Source organism: Galleria mellonella, unplaced genomic scaffold (genome assembly GCF_026898425.1).
Source record: "Galleria mellonella isolate WM207_F2 unplaced genomic scaffold, CSIRO_AGI_GalMel_v1 utg377, whole genome shotgun sequence".
Taxonomy (NCBI): Eukaryota; Metazoa; Arthropoda; class Insecta; order Lepidoptera; family Pyralidae; genus Galleria; species Galleria mellonella.
In genome coordinates, this window is record NW_026442089.1 from 892,501 (window position 1) to 907,395 (window position 14,895).

The window sequence follows — 14,895 nt, forward strand, 5'->3', positions numbered from 1 at the left end:
GTAGAAGCGTTTTTGATAATCTAACATATTTACCAAACTTATTTTAATTTTTTTTATATATGACGGTAGTTTATTATAAGTTAATTCTTACACTGAATAAAGGCCGGAATTACGTAGTACTACATAAATTGGATTTTAAATTGACCAAGTTGTTTTTATAAAGCGATTCGTATCGACGAGGCATACCACCTAGAGTGGTATTCGATTTTGGGTATTTGCAAATTTCTAGTATGTAAATGCAAAGGTCAATATTTTTAGATTTTTAAAATGAGGTACACAACTGTCTGTTTATCTGATATCAGTCAATATCCTAACAATTCTTTTTTATATAAAGAACCTAACTGTAAAATTTTTAAATTCTAGATTTAGCAGTTTCGACTGTGTGTTGATATATTGTTCAGTCAGTCAGTCGATGTCTTTTTTTATATAATTGCACAAACCCTTATTTACGGGGGGAAGGGATTGTTAGTAATGGAGACCGAGAATTCCATTGCTAGCAATATACCCAACCAGGTCGACCTCCTCGCGGTCCCCCCTGGAAAGTATCATGGTTAATTTCTGATGAATTCATCATGATGGGCTAACTGGCCTGTTTTCATTCTCATCTATCACCCTTCACTGGTGCCCTGCCAGCGTATCCCGTTAGCGCAGGCGGGGATTACCATACCATTTTCACACATCAAAAAATTAAAATAAAACCCTTGTTCACATCCACGAATATAGGTTTTAATTGAGGTTTCAATAGATAAATACGCCCTTGAACTGTACCAGGTGGCATTTTCTTTCTAATATATTCCTAAACTTAAATAGGTTAGGAAGTCTTAACATCGCGTTGTAGCACATACATAGATTAAAATAATAACTCCATCTAGTGGTCAACTTGAGGAATATTTCTGTTGTTTCTATACTTACAGGATTTTATTCAATATAGATTATACAATGATTATCATCATCTCAGCCATTGTCTGCCCGTTACTGAAGATAGGCCTCTCCCTTTTTTATATAGGTATGAATAAAATTAATATGTACACATCACTGCTATGTGAGTACAGTGAGTCACTCACCTTGCTCTCTGGGTAGAGAAATCGGATTTTTCCCGCGGAGATCAGTTGCGGTGACAGCTTTTCTACCTGTCACATACAAACAAGAAGCTTACAACATCAATACTACAATCTTTAAGAGCATCCACCGACAGTATTGCTCTCTATATTTTCTATGGTTATTCGTAATGTAATGTAAATTGGACACTTTTCCCCGGGCTTAGCCTCTCATTTGGACTGCTGTGCGTATGAGTCGTGGCTAATACAACCAGCCCAGCTTCGTCCAGAAGCATAGAAGCTTCCTGGGATTTTCACAGATCTCACGGAGCGACCACACTGTTTCGTGAATTTCTGAATATTGAGGAACCACAGTTTCACATTCCAGTATTACGTAAATAGCTATTTCTTCGGCATTAAAACAGCCTCGTTTTCACATATATCATGGTGGAGTACCATGATTAATCATTGTCTTATTCGATAACATGAGCTAACTGTCCTGAATCCATCCTCATCATATCATTCTCTTCTGGTATCCGGCCAGCGTATACCGATACTACAGGCGGGGTTACCATTCCATATTGATCTCATACAAGACGAGTACAAGGTGTGAGGAGTGCAGTGGCGCGTGTTGTACCTGCGAGGCGACGTGCAGCAGCTGGTCTGCGAGGCGCTTGTTGCTGCCGGCGCCGGCCGCCACCATGGCGGCGGCGGCGGCGGCGCGCTGGCTGAAGGCCTGCAGCGCCGCCGCCTTCTCCTGGAACGAAGCCTCGCGGCCCGGCGTGCCTGCCACGCACGCAAACACTTATACCTTCCATTTTATATAATGACAATGGAAATAAACATTTCATCCGCCCGTTCGGAGGGAAATAGACTGTTTGTAACAGAATCTCGCAGCCTAATTGTTAACGATACATCTTATCCTCTGCGTTGTAGTCATTCTCAGATGAATTCACCAAGATAGGCCACCTGATTTATCAACCCTGACTGATACCCCACCGACGCTTAATAGGAGCGCAGGTGAAGTTGCCATTTTATTATCATCCACGAAGACGATGAACACCAAGTTCTTCGATGACCATTTACATGGGTAAATTGACATCAAAGAAGTATCCCGTGTAACGTTGAGTGAATAAGGTGCATTTCGACGAGTACGTGGGGGGGGGACTAGTAGCCCCATTACTAGCAATACGTCCTTTCAGGTCGACCTCGTCGTAGTTCCCCCTGGAAACCATCGTGTTCAATTCTAAGTGATGTTTCCATTGTGATGGATTCACAATGGTCTAACTGACCTGCCTTTTCATCCTCATCTATCATCATTCACTGGTGCCCCACCAGCGTATACCGTTAGCGCAGGCGGGGTTGCCATACCATTGTCATCCATTAAAAAAAAGACGGGCACGTGCAGCATACCCTCGGGCGCCTCGACCGCCTCGGTGAAGTGCCGCAGCGGCGCGGCGACGTCGATGAAGTCCTCGACGACGCGGTTCACCACCGCGCGCTCCATAGCCCGCTTCAGCTCGTGCAGCTTCTCCGCCAGCGCCCTGCCGCATTACAAACTTCTTCTCAAATTTTACGATGGCTTTCAATTGAACATTTTTGAGGGTTGAGAGACGTTGTACAAAAGTCTATTGCTTGGGTACCTGTGTGTACCATTCGTGTTTCAACCGTAAAGCAATTAATTGTTTGCATGGCTGTGTTTCGATTTGAAGGGTGGGATATGGCGTGAATGTACTGGGTACAGAGGAATAACAACGTATAGGGGGTATCGTGGGCGAAACAGTATACTCTGTTATGTCCATGGTACTGCTCATGTCTATAGGCGACGGTTACCACTTTCCATCAGGTGGGCCGTCAGCTTGTTTGCCATTCTAATTTGTAATTTTTTAAATAAACCTTGTTCATTAGCGTAATTTTAAGTCTTACTTAGGAAATAGATCTTGTTGTCTAGAATGAAATGAATTTGTATTTGGAAATGGGAAACTATTCGAGTGAGTGTACGTGAGCTGGGCGAGTGTCACGGACCTGGCCCTGGCGCGTGCGTCGTCGCCGCCGCCGCGGCCGCCGACGCACAGGTCCGCCAGCGCGTCCGCCTCCCGCTGCACCTCGCTGCACAGCTGCAGGATCTCCGCCTTCTCGCGCCCTTGCAGCCCGTCCGCGATCTACAGCACGTTACCGATACCGGCATCCGAGTGGGAAAGACATTGTTAGTAATAGAGACTGAAAATCCCATTGCTAGCAATATATCCAACCAGGTCCATCTCCAAACGGTTCCCCCGGAAACTATCATAGTTAATTCCTGATGAATTCATCATGATGGGCTAACTGGCCTGCTTTCATTCACATCGATCACCCTTCACTGGTGCCCTACCAGCGTATACCATTAGCGTAGATGGGGTTGCCATGCCATTTTCACCCATCAAAAAAAAAAATACAGACACCTCTATGCATAACTAAGCACTTCCTTTGTTCCACACACGTATACATAATTATAGAAAAGGAAAGAAACATGTATGAATGTCCGCACGTAATAATTATGTGTATGTGTATGTGTATGTACGTACTAAAGCATGTATATATACACACACAGAAATACACATAAACATCACACTGTTAATATGATACAAGTAGATTTAAAAATAAAAACAAAACGGCAAAAATATAACTACTAAATAACTGTATCAATAAAAAAACAGTAACTACAAATGATAACTATGTAAAAACTTTTTCGAAAGACTGAACAAAGGAAATACATGTTCTAGATAGAATTAGAAAATCTTTTTATAATAGAAAAAAAAATACAATCTCTGTAAAAATTTCTCCTATTTGTAATCACAGATATGTCTTGTGACTGTAACTTTGTACTTTTGTCAGATAATTTTTTTTTTTTTTTTAATTTTTACTATACTTTCATTAAAACTATTAACTGCTGAACATAGATCTTTTTTTTTGTTTTTTTACTGCATCTCCCTTAACTATCTACTGATGAACGTAAGCCTCTCCCTGATGGACTTTTATCAGTAGTTGTCACACTTATAAGGCGGATTGGGATTAGATTAGTTAGATTCTGATATTGTTTTAAGAGTTCTGTTCAATTGCTTGGGTACCTCTGTCCTTTTCATGTTTCTACCGGGAAGCAGTTGTGTTTGCATGGCTGTGTTTCGGTTTGAAGGGTGGGATATGGCGTAAATTTACTGGGTACAAAGGAATAACACCTGAGTCCTCAGGAATGGCAACGCATGGGGGGTATCATGGGCGAAACAGTATACTCTGTTATGTCCACGGTGCTGTTCATGTCTATAGGCGACAGTTACCACTTTCCATCAGGTGGGCCGTCAGCTTGTTTGCCATTCTAAGTCGTATAAAAAAAAGAGAATATCCCTCTAGCACTACGTTCCCTCAGTTGCCTCTTACACTACCCGTGGGAGAGGAACGAGTGACACGTTCTATGCCAGGATCTGGACGTCGATATTTGTAAGTAATACAATAGGTGTAAGTGATTGTTAGTGTGTAGTAGCGTGCCGACCCGCTGCCCCTGCGCCACGATGCTGGCGACGGCGCGCTGCGCGGCGAGGCGCACGGCCGCCTCCGCGCCCGGCGACATCACCCACGCGTGCGCCGCCTCCAGCCTGCACGCATACAACGTGCCCATCACATCACCAGCACCAGCACCAGCACCAGCACCAGCACACCACTACCTAACATGCCTACCGGCTAACAGTCGCGACGGGGAGGAAACAGATTGTTAGTAATGGAGTCTAACTGACCCATTACCGGGGGAAAAAGGATTGTTAGCAATAGAGTTCGACGTTGCTAGCAATGAACCTATCAGGTCCACCTCCACGTGGTTCCGCCTGGAAACCATCGTGAACAATTCTTGTTGAATTCGTCACGCTAACTGACCTGCTTCATCCTCATCTATCATCTCTCACTGGTGCCCCGCCAGTGTATATAAATAGCGTGGGTGGGGTTACCATTCCATTATCACCCATTAAAAAAAAAACTAACCCATTACCAGCAACACATCCATCAGGTTGACTTCCAAGCGGTTTCGCTTGAATACCATCGTGATTAATAGATAGATAGATACTCTTTATTGTTTCCTCCAAAAGATTACAATTGTAAACTTATTATAAATATAAACAATTACAAGAAACAATCACAGTGAGAAAACAATGGGCGACCTTATCGCTAAGAGCGATCTCTTCCAGGCAACCTTTGGATGGAGAGGAGTAATTATAAACTATTTGACTGGAGGCACGATGAAGATCCTATTATTTCTTAATATAAAGGTATGATACATGTAATAATGTTAATTGTAGTGGAATTCGTCACGATGGGCTAACTGACCTGCCAGCTTTCATCGTCACCTATCGTCCTTCACTGGCGCCTCGCCAGCGTATACCGTCAGCGCAGACGGAGTTACCATTTCACTATCACCCATTAACAAAAAATGTGTTTTTCAAGTTTATATTCTTATATAAAATGTGGACTGGATATTTTCTATTCCTATATCTTTGTAGAAGTGCTACCGCTGCTACCTGGCCTGCATGGTCTTCCCTCCCTGCTTCTCCGCCAGCTTGACGCCCTCGTTCACGATCGAGTCCACTTCGTTCAGTTGCTTGCGGAGATCGGACGCCAGGTTCAGAGCCTGCACACAACGTTATACAGCATCAGAGGAATCAAAACCAATCACAGCTGCCTGACAGTTAATATCAAAATCAATAATTTTCTAAAAAGTAGACACACACGCTTGAACCTAAATTTTCTCCCGCAAACACTCAGGCTGGGGAATGAGCTCCCTGCCGAGGTTTTTCCTACAGACTACACTATAGGGTTCTTTAAAAAGGATATATTAAGATTTCAGGGTAAGTAATGCGCACGTGACACCCCTAGTGTTGCAGGCGTCCATAGGCTACAGTGACCGCTTACCATCAGACGGGCTGTAATGCTTGTTTGTTACCTTTGTGGTATAAAAAAAAATAAGTAAAATGTTTTAAAATAGTTTTATAAAAACACTTAAATTTTATAATAAAAATCTATTTGAGCTGTAACTATTTCACTCGCTTCATTCAGTCTCTGTTTGCATTTGAGTCTTCAATAAGAGAACTTTTCCATTTTTAATTTTATTATAATTAAAGTCAGAACTAAATGCACTTAATGTGAATTTTAGATTTAGTTTTTGGATAAACAGATAGAGGATCCTGCTTCATTATACTTGTAATACTATAGAGAACTAAAGACCTACACACACACACACACACACACACACAAATTTATTTAAAATTGTATTGGCGAATCTGTTCCTTTCTTGTAAATATACCTAAGTAAAATCCAATAACAGATTGCACGTGTACGATGCATTTAAAAAAATTTAATCGAACTATTGATCATGCTTCACAATGAAGAATATGGAAAATGATCGATGCTAACTCCAGATAGTGATGCTTGATTAGTCGATCGGATATTATCATCGCCCTCAGGCGCAATGTTGAGGAGTCAGTCAACAAATGCTAACATCTTTAGCACACAATTTTTTACACATATCAAAAGATTTAATACTGAATTGGCAATTTTACGTTAATTTATACTATTGTTATTTCGTAAATAAATGTAGCATACTTTAGCTTCTCTGCCGTGACCGCTCTGCCTCTCGTCACACAGGTGGTCCGCGTTTATACCGCCGGATCTGAAAGTTTGAAATATAAGTTCAAAAAATCATCCAGAATGGAATTAGAGGGGAACTATGTATTTTGCACTATAACTTTATTTGTATCGAATAAATACTCAATATAAATATAATTCAGGGAGAATACTCCTAACATGATACATATTTTTGAAATTACACATAAATATTTTGCTGAATTTGGTCTACGTCACTGGTAAGTCGGTTATAATTATTTTGAATGAATGAATGAATGAGTATACTTGATTTGCATTAAACAATATAGGAAATAAGCGAGACAATTTACAAACACAACGATACAATTGTATAAGTACAGTGAGGCGGTCCTATTGCTGAGAGCAATCTCTTCAAGACAACCTTAAGGTAATGGACTAATTGTTGTACAAGTAGGTATGTATTTTCTTAATTCCACGTGCTCGGCGGCGCGCTGCCCGCCCGTCAGCACCGACCGCAGCGCGCGCTCGCCGCTGCTGTTGGTAGTGTGCTGGTGCTGGTGCTGGTGCTGGTGCTGGTGCTGGTGCTGGTGCCGCTGTCCACCTACCGTACGGCGGCCCGCAGGCGGTCGGCGGGCGCCCGCTCGAGGTGCTCGGCGGCGCGCTGCCCGCCCGTCAGCACCGACCGCAGCGCGCGCTCGCCGCTGCTGTTGGTAGTGTGCTGGTGCTGGTGCTGGTGCTGGTGCTGGTGCTGGTGCCGCTGTCCACCTACCGTACGGCGGCCCGCAGGCGGTCGGCGGGCGCCCGCTCGAGGTGCTCGGCGGCGCGCTGCCCGCCCGTCAGCACCGACCGCAGCGCGCGCTCGCCGCTGCTGTTGGTAGTGTGCTGGTGCTGGTGCTGGTGCTGGTGCTGGTGCTGGTGCCGCTGTCCACCTACCGTACGGCGGCCCGCAGGCGGTCGGCGGGCGCCCGCTCGAGGTGCTCGGCGGCGCGCTGCCCGCCCGTCAGCACCGACCGCAGCGCGCGCTCGCCGCTGCTGTTGCGCAGCGCGTCCGGCTCCTACGCATATACATATATATTGTAATATATCTCCAGTGGGGGGAAAGGGATTGTTAATAATGGAGACTGAGAATCCCATTGCTAACAATATACCCAACCAGGTCGACCTCCTCACAGTTCTCCTTGGAAACTATCATGATTAATTCCTGATTAATTCATCATGATGGGCTAACTGACCTGTTCTTTTTCTCTTCTATCACCCTTCACTGGTGCTTCACTTTCACTCATAAAAAAAAATATCTCCAATTATAAGTATAGGCTGATTAACATCATTATCATAGAAACCGTTAATTATCCATTGCTGAACATAGGCGTCTCCCTATCAGGGAGATTTTACCAGCATTTACCATGCTTGGGAGGCAAGTTGGCAACCGCAGTTAAGTTTTAATGATGTTTTAAAAAGGACGCCCATACCTCGACAATTAAATTCCCTTAATCGCTTTTATGACATCCACGGAAAAAGAAAGGGAGGCCCATTCCATGCCGAGACCCCATGACATGGCAAGACTCTAAAAAAGCCTTATACCGATACCTCTAACATAATAATAAAAGACTATATCTGCTTCACAGGACGAGAGACCTATGCCCCACATATTCGTTTTAAAGATCAATTGGCAAGGAAGTCACATCCCTTTTGAATCTACTCACCGAGAGGAACTCGTGCGCGGCGGCCATCTTGTTGTGTATGTGCGCCTGCAGCGCCTTCAGCACGGCGATGTTGTCGCGTTCGCCGCCGTCCTCCACGTACGACGTCAGCTGCAGCACGCTGGCGGATCCACAATCAAACGTTATAGCCCAACTAGCTCGCGCACGATACTCTCGGACGAGTAAAGGAAAGAAAACCCCTGAACATAGCACTCAATCCCACTGTACATCTATTAGTCTACAGTTGATAGCTTCAAATATCCTCCATAGCACGAGTTATGGGTAGATACTGCCTTGTCTATTTCACCAATGAGCAGTGCGCTGAAGGTTTGAAGGGTTCGAAAACAGTAATGCATGATGGATGCCATGATGACACCACATTCTAACAGGTGACTTATTTGCATGGTCAACTCTGGTCATCTTCAGCAATTGTGATCTATCTTGACCCTCTCTCAAGTTGAGCTCTGCCCTGATCTGTTCTGTGATTTTTAGTGAAATCTCTACACTTTTACAAAGTCGTATTTAAATATGGACAAACGAGAGCTTAGAGTAGTAGATGGTCACTCACCGTATAATTTCGTGTATTTCATCGGCCATCTTCTGCGCCAGGTAGTTTCTGTTCTCTGCCGCCTCATCGATGCCCTTTCCACCTGCAAGATCAACTGGTGTCAATAATTGGGATATTATTTGTTTCCTGTCATATTCATCTGGCAGCAATAAGAAACAAAAGTGATGCGGTACCAAGCTGTTTACTTGCGTATTCAGTTCAGGTTTGACAATACAACTATATATTTTGACTTGAGATCGATTTTTTTACAAATGTTAGCAATACTAGACTGGTATTTCTGAAGTTCAAGTTGCTGTGTGGTCCCAGTCTAGAATGGGCCACCCCTTCCTTTTTTTTGGACATCGTAAGAAGCGAAACTTATGGGTCGAGCGATGGATGGCAGCGTCCGTTTTAAGACATCACGAAAGCCGCCTGCCCAGCGTGGCAGCTAGTGTCTAGGCCCATGTTCAGCAGGCGGTGCTGACCTTCGGTGAGGATGTGTATGTATATCTTCATGGCGCAGATGAGGACGGGCGCGAGCTGCTTGACGCTGTCGAGGCAGCGCGCCAGCGTGTCGGCGTGCGGCGGGTGCGTCAGCTCGGCCGCGCGCGCCGCCACCTGCACACACCGATATAATCGTGCTAGGGGGGGAAAGGGGTTGTAAGTAATGGGGTCATATAGCCCCATTTATCATGATCCCCCTGGAAACCATCGTGTTTAATTCCAGTTGAATTCGTCAGGATGGGCTAACTGACCTGCTTTCATCCTCATCAGTCATCTATCACTGGTGCCCCGCCAGTGTGTACCAATAGCGCAGGCAGCGTTACCATACCATTATCACCCATTAAAAAATAAACCATACTTGACTACTAAACTACGATATTTTCTGCATCACTATCTCCGTCTAACACATATGCGCGGTTTAATTGTTTGTAAAATTTACAAGACAATTATCTGTTTACCTACAAAAGAACCTTTGGGCGTTCTGTCAATACGCCGTAGATTATAGCTTACTAAACTCACCTCAAATAATTACAACATGACAAAATTTTAAAAATTATTTTTTTTGGTTACAAAATCTACTGCTCTTACATACAAAATATCAAAACATTTACTTTTAAATTTACAAGAAAATCTCTATATTTTATATTATAAAAAATAAAATAGCAGGTAATAACACCCAGTCAAGAATAACAAAACAGAAGAATTCTCAAGAAAGATAGCTAAATAACGATCTCACCTCCCTCGCGGCACGGGATAGCGCCGGCGAGATGTCCCTGAGAAACTGCACCAGGTCCTCCATGGTGTCGATGACCTCCGCCACGCCCAGGTAGTCCAGCACCTAGGGCCACCAGCGAACACTATAGCCAACGCTAGCTACTAGCACATACTAGATGCATTATGCAAACATTACTATACGTACACTATGAAGACATATTATAATAAAGACAATTCTTCGTAGCTCTTTTTTTTTATACCACTGACGTGGCAAACAAGCATACGGCCCACCTGATGGTAAGTGGTTACCGTAGCCTATGAACACCTGCAATACCAGAGGTATTACGCTTGCGTTGCCGACCCCGAAGAAACCTCTGTACCCCCTTTTTAAATAACCCCATGCTGTACTCTCTTAGGAAAACCTCGGCAGGGAGCTCATTCCACAACCTGAGTGTTCGTGGGAGGAAACATCTCTGAAATCGCGCAGTAAGCAACCATTGAGGCTGTAGGAGCTCAGTAGAAGGCACGTACATTTTTGTTATTATAGTTGGAGGTGCTTTTATAGCTGGAGAGAAAAGGGTGAATGAGAAACGAACATTTAAAAAGAGAATAGAAGAGGCAAAAGGCTGGGCCTTCTTATATGAGATTGCGATTTTTAAATAGTATAGTAGAAGAAAAAATAGAGGGCAAAAGAGAAAGAGGAAGACCGAGGAATAACTACATGGTACAGATAAAAGAAACACTAGGTGTCATGTCGTATAGGGAGGTCAAGGATATGTCCTGGGATAAAACTGGCTGGAAGAAGATGCATGAATTAGTTGCACCGACAAGAGAAAACTCTTAAACGGAAAGAAGAAGAGTTGCAGGTGCATATGTTCAGGCATCCCGTCCTCACCATTTGATACGAGTAACAGTATGCCTCCTCTAATGGACACATTGAGTATATATATTTAGGGGTAAAGTGCATGTAAGAAATCATAAAGTAACTGACCTGCCTTTTCATTCTCACCTAACATCCCTCACTGATGTTCAGTCAGCGTAAATCGTTAGCGCAGGCAGGGTTATCATTCCACTATCATCCATATAAAAACCTACATACATAACCTACATACATCTGGTCGATGTAGAAGCATGAATCTCTGCACAAAATTCTTTACTTTGACAATTCACCTCTTTAGCTTCAAATAAAATTTCTAGTATGATTTGATAAAGAGAATCCTCATTGAGAGTACAAGCGGCTACCATATAATAAATCGTACCTTTTTGCATTCTTTGACGATCTTCCTAACTTCGGACTCGTCGAAACAGAGCAGCAACGCCGACGTCCCCTGGAGGATGCCTCGCGAACCTTCTATCAGCTTTTTCCTAAATAGGAAATGTGATTTTTCTCATATAGTTTAACCGTCATCTATAGAAACGAACAGCACCGTACACATAATAGAATAAATAGAATATTTACTCGCGACTGCGTCTTCGTTATATATATTGATTGCCTAGACTCGATGCTAATGGTGATGATGATGATGATGATGACGATGATGATGAAAATAAATTTATTTGCCATAAACATCATAGATAAGATGTTGCATTTGTCAAGTTTACAAGATGCCCATTATGTTTCGCCACATCAAATGGCATGCAAATAGTAACCATTGAATTTACATAGGTATATTTATTCAATTTTAACTACATATTACAATATATGATAATGATTTATTTTTATACAACTTAGAATGGCAAACAAGCTGACGGCCCACCTGATGGAAAGTGGTAACCGTCGCCTATAGACATGAGCAGTACAATGATAATGGATATATTACAATATCCTGAAATAGAAAATAAACTATTTTTAATATGTAATGATGAAAATTTGGAAAATATAGAATCCATATTTTTATAAGTATTGCTTAAGTCATTAAGGCGCCTAGAAGTAACAAACAAACTTACATTTGTAATATTAGTAAAGATTGTAGCAGTGTAGTGTTTTGGTTAAAGTAACAGAGATATTGAGTATTGTAACAAATCTCCCTCCAATGTTATTTTTATAAATAATATTCCATGTAGTTAATAGTTCATTAATACGTCGCTTATCTGCGGTTCTACGCTAATGGCCAATCTAACTTTGGGTCTGAAATGTTTTTGCCACTATTAATTTGACCGACATGCGTCATACTAGTGAACGCGTGCTGTTCATGAACTAGTCTATTCGAGTAATTATTATTTATTTTTTATACAACTTTGAATAGCAAACACCCTCATGCGTTGCCATTACTAAAGTGTTATGCCTCTATACCAGGGGTGGCCGACTCGACTAGACCCAAGAGCTACTGTTTACTGACGAAACCCTGTGCGATCCACCAGTTACATACTTCTTGCAATCACAAATGAAACAACATAGTTCAGTACACAATTATGTAGTATTGTAGTATTTTTTATTTTATTAAGATGGAATACATAAAACTTAAAGGGAGGGAGACTTTGTACAAAAGTCGTTTGCTTGGACACCTCTGTCCCGTTCGTGATTCTACCGTGAAGCAGTTGTTTGCATGGCTGTGTTTCGGTTTGAAAGGTGGGATATAGCAGTGAATTTATAAGGTACAGAGGAATAACACCTGAGTCCTCAGGAATGGCAACGCATGGGGGGTATTATGGGCGAAATAGTATACTCTGTTATGTCCATAGTACTGCTCATGTCTATAGGCGACGGTTACCACTTTCCATTAGGTGGGTCGTCAGCTTGTTTGCCATTCTAAGTTGCATAAAAAAAATCGTTAAAGTAGAAACTTCAACGATTTTTTTTATGCTACAATGCTAAAACAGTGGGTAGAATCCGGACCAGTTCTAACACTATTTTAAGGTATTTGCGGACCAGTTTTTGAATCATAGTGGATTCACATGCTGGATAATATATAAAAAAGTAGGTTAGATAGCTAATTGGAATTTATTATTATTATATTGTATAAAAATTGTGTGCGTGTCCTGTTCATCTGATTAAAGGATTTATTATTATTATTTCAACAGCATTTAATAACAACTGAGGTGGCAAACAAGCATACGGCCCACCTGATGGTAAGCGGTTACCGTAGCTTATGAACGCCTGCAATACCAAAGTTATTACGCGCGCGTTGCCGACCCTGAAGAAACCTCTTTACCCCCCTTTTGAAGAACCCCATGCTGTAGTCTCTGGGAAAAACCTCGGCGGAGAGCTCATTCCATAACCTGAGTGTTCGTGGGAGAAAACATCTCTGAAACCGCGTTGTACGCGACGCAACTTCGAAGAACATTCCCGATGTACCACAAACCAATGACATCCCCAATAGGCATACATATATAGTAACTTGATTAGATTTATTAGTGATTCCCTAATATGAACGGCGTGCGCTCGCGCACCTGGCGGGCCCCGAGTAGGGGTCGGCGCGCAGCATGTCGGAGGCCTGCTGCAGCAGCGTGGCCGCCGTCTCCACGCGCCGCAGCGCGCCCGGCATGTCCTGCCGCAGCACCGCGTCCTCCGACGACTCGATCGTTTCGTGCCCCACCTGCAGCCACCACGCCGCCACACACACGCGTTACACATCTACACTGGTCACCTCAACAAATCTAAACCGCTAGCATTCATATAAAGCAGTGCCTTACCTCGATATTTACCAACCAAAGAAATATCTGTGCCTCTAGTGAGAAAGGGCTCAATTCAAAATGGTCACTTTTCAGGAGAGCCAAAAAACTATTTTAAATAAAGAAAAAAAATTCTGCTGCTTTTATTATTTGCTAATTGAACAAGTCAATGATTGCATTTATAGTAATTTTTTCTCCTCTTTCTTATGAAATTGTCGGTTTTTGTGTAAAACCTATAGTTTTAAAAATAATTCTATTATACCTAGTCACACTTAACAAAAATATTAAAATTATCATGTGAAAATAGTTTTAAGTCGAATTAAAACGATTTTATTGAAGTATTGAAGAAAAACAATGTTGTGTATTTTACGCTATAAAAAAATAATCGCTATTAAATGGTGTAAAAGGGTTCAAATCGAACTGATTCATTTTACAAAAATAATTTTTGTAAAATATTGTAGTTTTATTTCTAATTATGACTTTTTTACCACAAATATTTTGTTAATTGTAGCCTTTTATATGTTTACTATCTCTATTGTTTTTAAAGATATCGTTACGATTCTTATACCATTCGAAAGAGAAAAAATTGCTTATTTAAAGTAGCCTAAAAAAGAAAAAGGCTATAACTTGAGTTATACCCTTTCTCACTAGAGGCACAGATATGACTAGACAAAAAAACAACAAAAAACTTTGAGACTTTCATACTATTATTATTTATTTAATAAGCATGCAAATACCATACATTAAAAAAATTATAATTTTTTAGTACCATTTAAACTAAATATAAACTAAAGTGGCGCGTTTAACGGTTAAACAATTAGGCCGAAAATAATTTGTCGTTTTTTTGAATTTTTTACTCAAGAAATTTTTAACCTAAAATGTTGATAACATATTTAGTTCCATAATTTTACGAATCGCTGATAATTTAGACCTGTATACTGATCCCAAAAATAAAAGCACTTCAATCGTAAATACCCACAATGATTAACTGATTCTAGCCAGATTTTTTCCACCTAAGAGTAGGGTAGATAGAATAGGACCCCCGGTGATATTTGATCTCTGAACTCCAATAGAAAGCACGAATGGCTAACCAGCATGTTTTAATCGAAACCGTTTACTCTTGTATCGGCCCCAACCAGTCGTAAAGTCCGGGTTATTA

General features: G+C 41.9%; 1 protein-coding gene across 1 annotated transcript in view; it reads right to left on the reverse strand.

The window, feature by feature from the left end:
* LOC113521058 (vinculin) overlaps positions 1–14,895 on the reverse strand; it is a 78,654-nt gene that overhangs the window by 19,246 nt on the left and 44,513 nt on the right. The window contains exons 3-16 of the mRNA XM_052897628.1: positions 13,515–13,660; positions 11,384–11,489; positions 10,147–10,248; positions 9,392–9,524; positions 8,928–9,009; positions 8,363–8,480; positions 7,593–7,714; positions 6,660–6,726; positions 5,579–5,688; positions 4,564–4,666; positions 3,063–3,199; positions 2,451–2,581; positions 1,675–1,823; positions 1,065–1,130 (exon numbers count right to left, since the gene is read on the reverse strand). Of these exons, the coding sequence (XP_052753588.1) occupies positions 1,065–1,130; positions 1,675–1,823; positions 2,451–2,581; positions 3,063–3,199; positions 4,564–4,666; positions 5,579–5,688; positions 6,660–6,726; positions 7,593–7,714; positions 8,363–8,480; positions 8,928–9,009; positions 9,392–9,524; positions 10,147–10,248; positions 11,384–11,489; positions 13,515–13,660 (1,572 nt within the window). The remainder of the gene's footprint in view (positions 1–1,064; positions 1,131–1,674; positions 1,824–2,450; positions 2,582–3,062; positions 3,200–4,563; positions 4,667–5,578; positions 5,689–6,659; positions 6,727–7,592; positions 7,715–8,362; positions 8,481–8,927; positions 9,010–9,391; positions 9,525–10,146; positions 10,249–11,383; positions 11,490–13,514; positions 13,661–14,895) is intronic.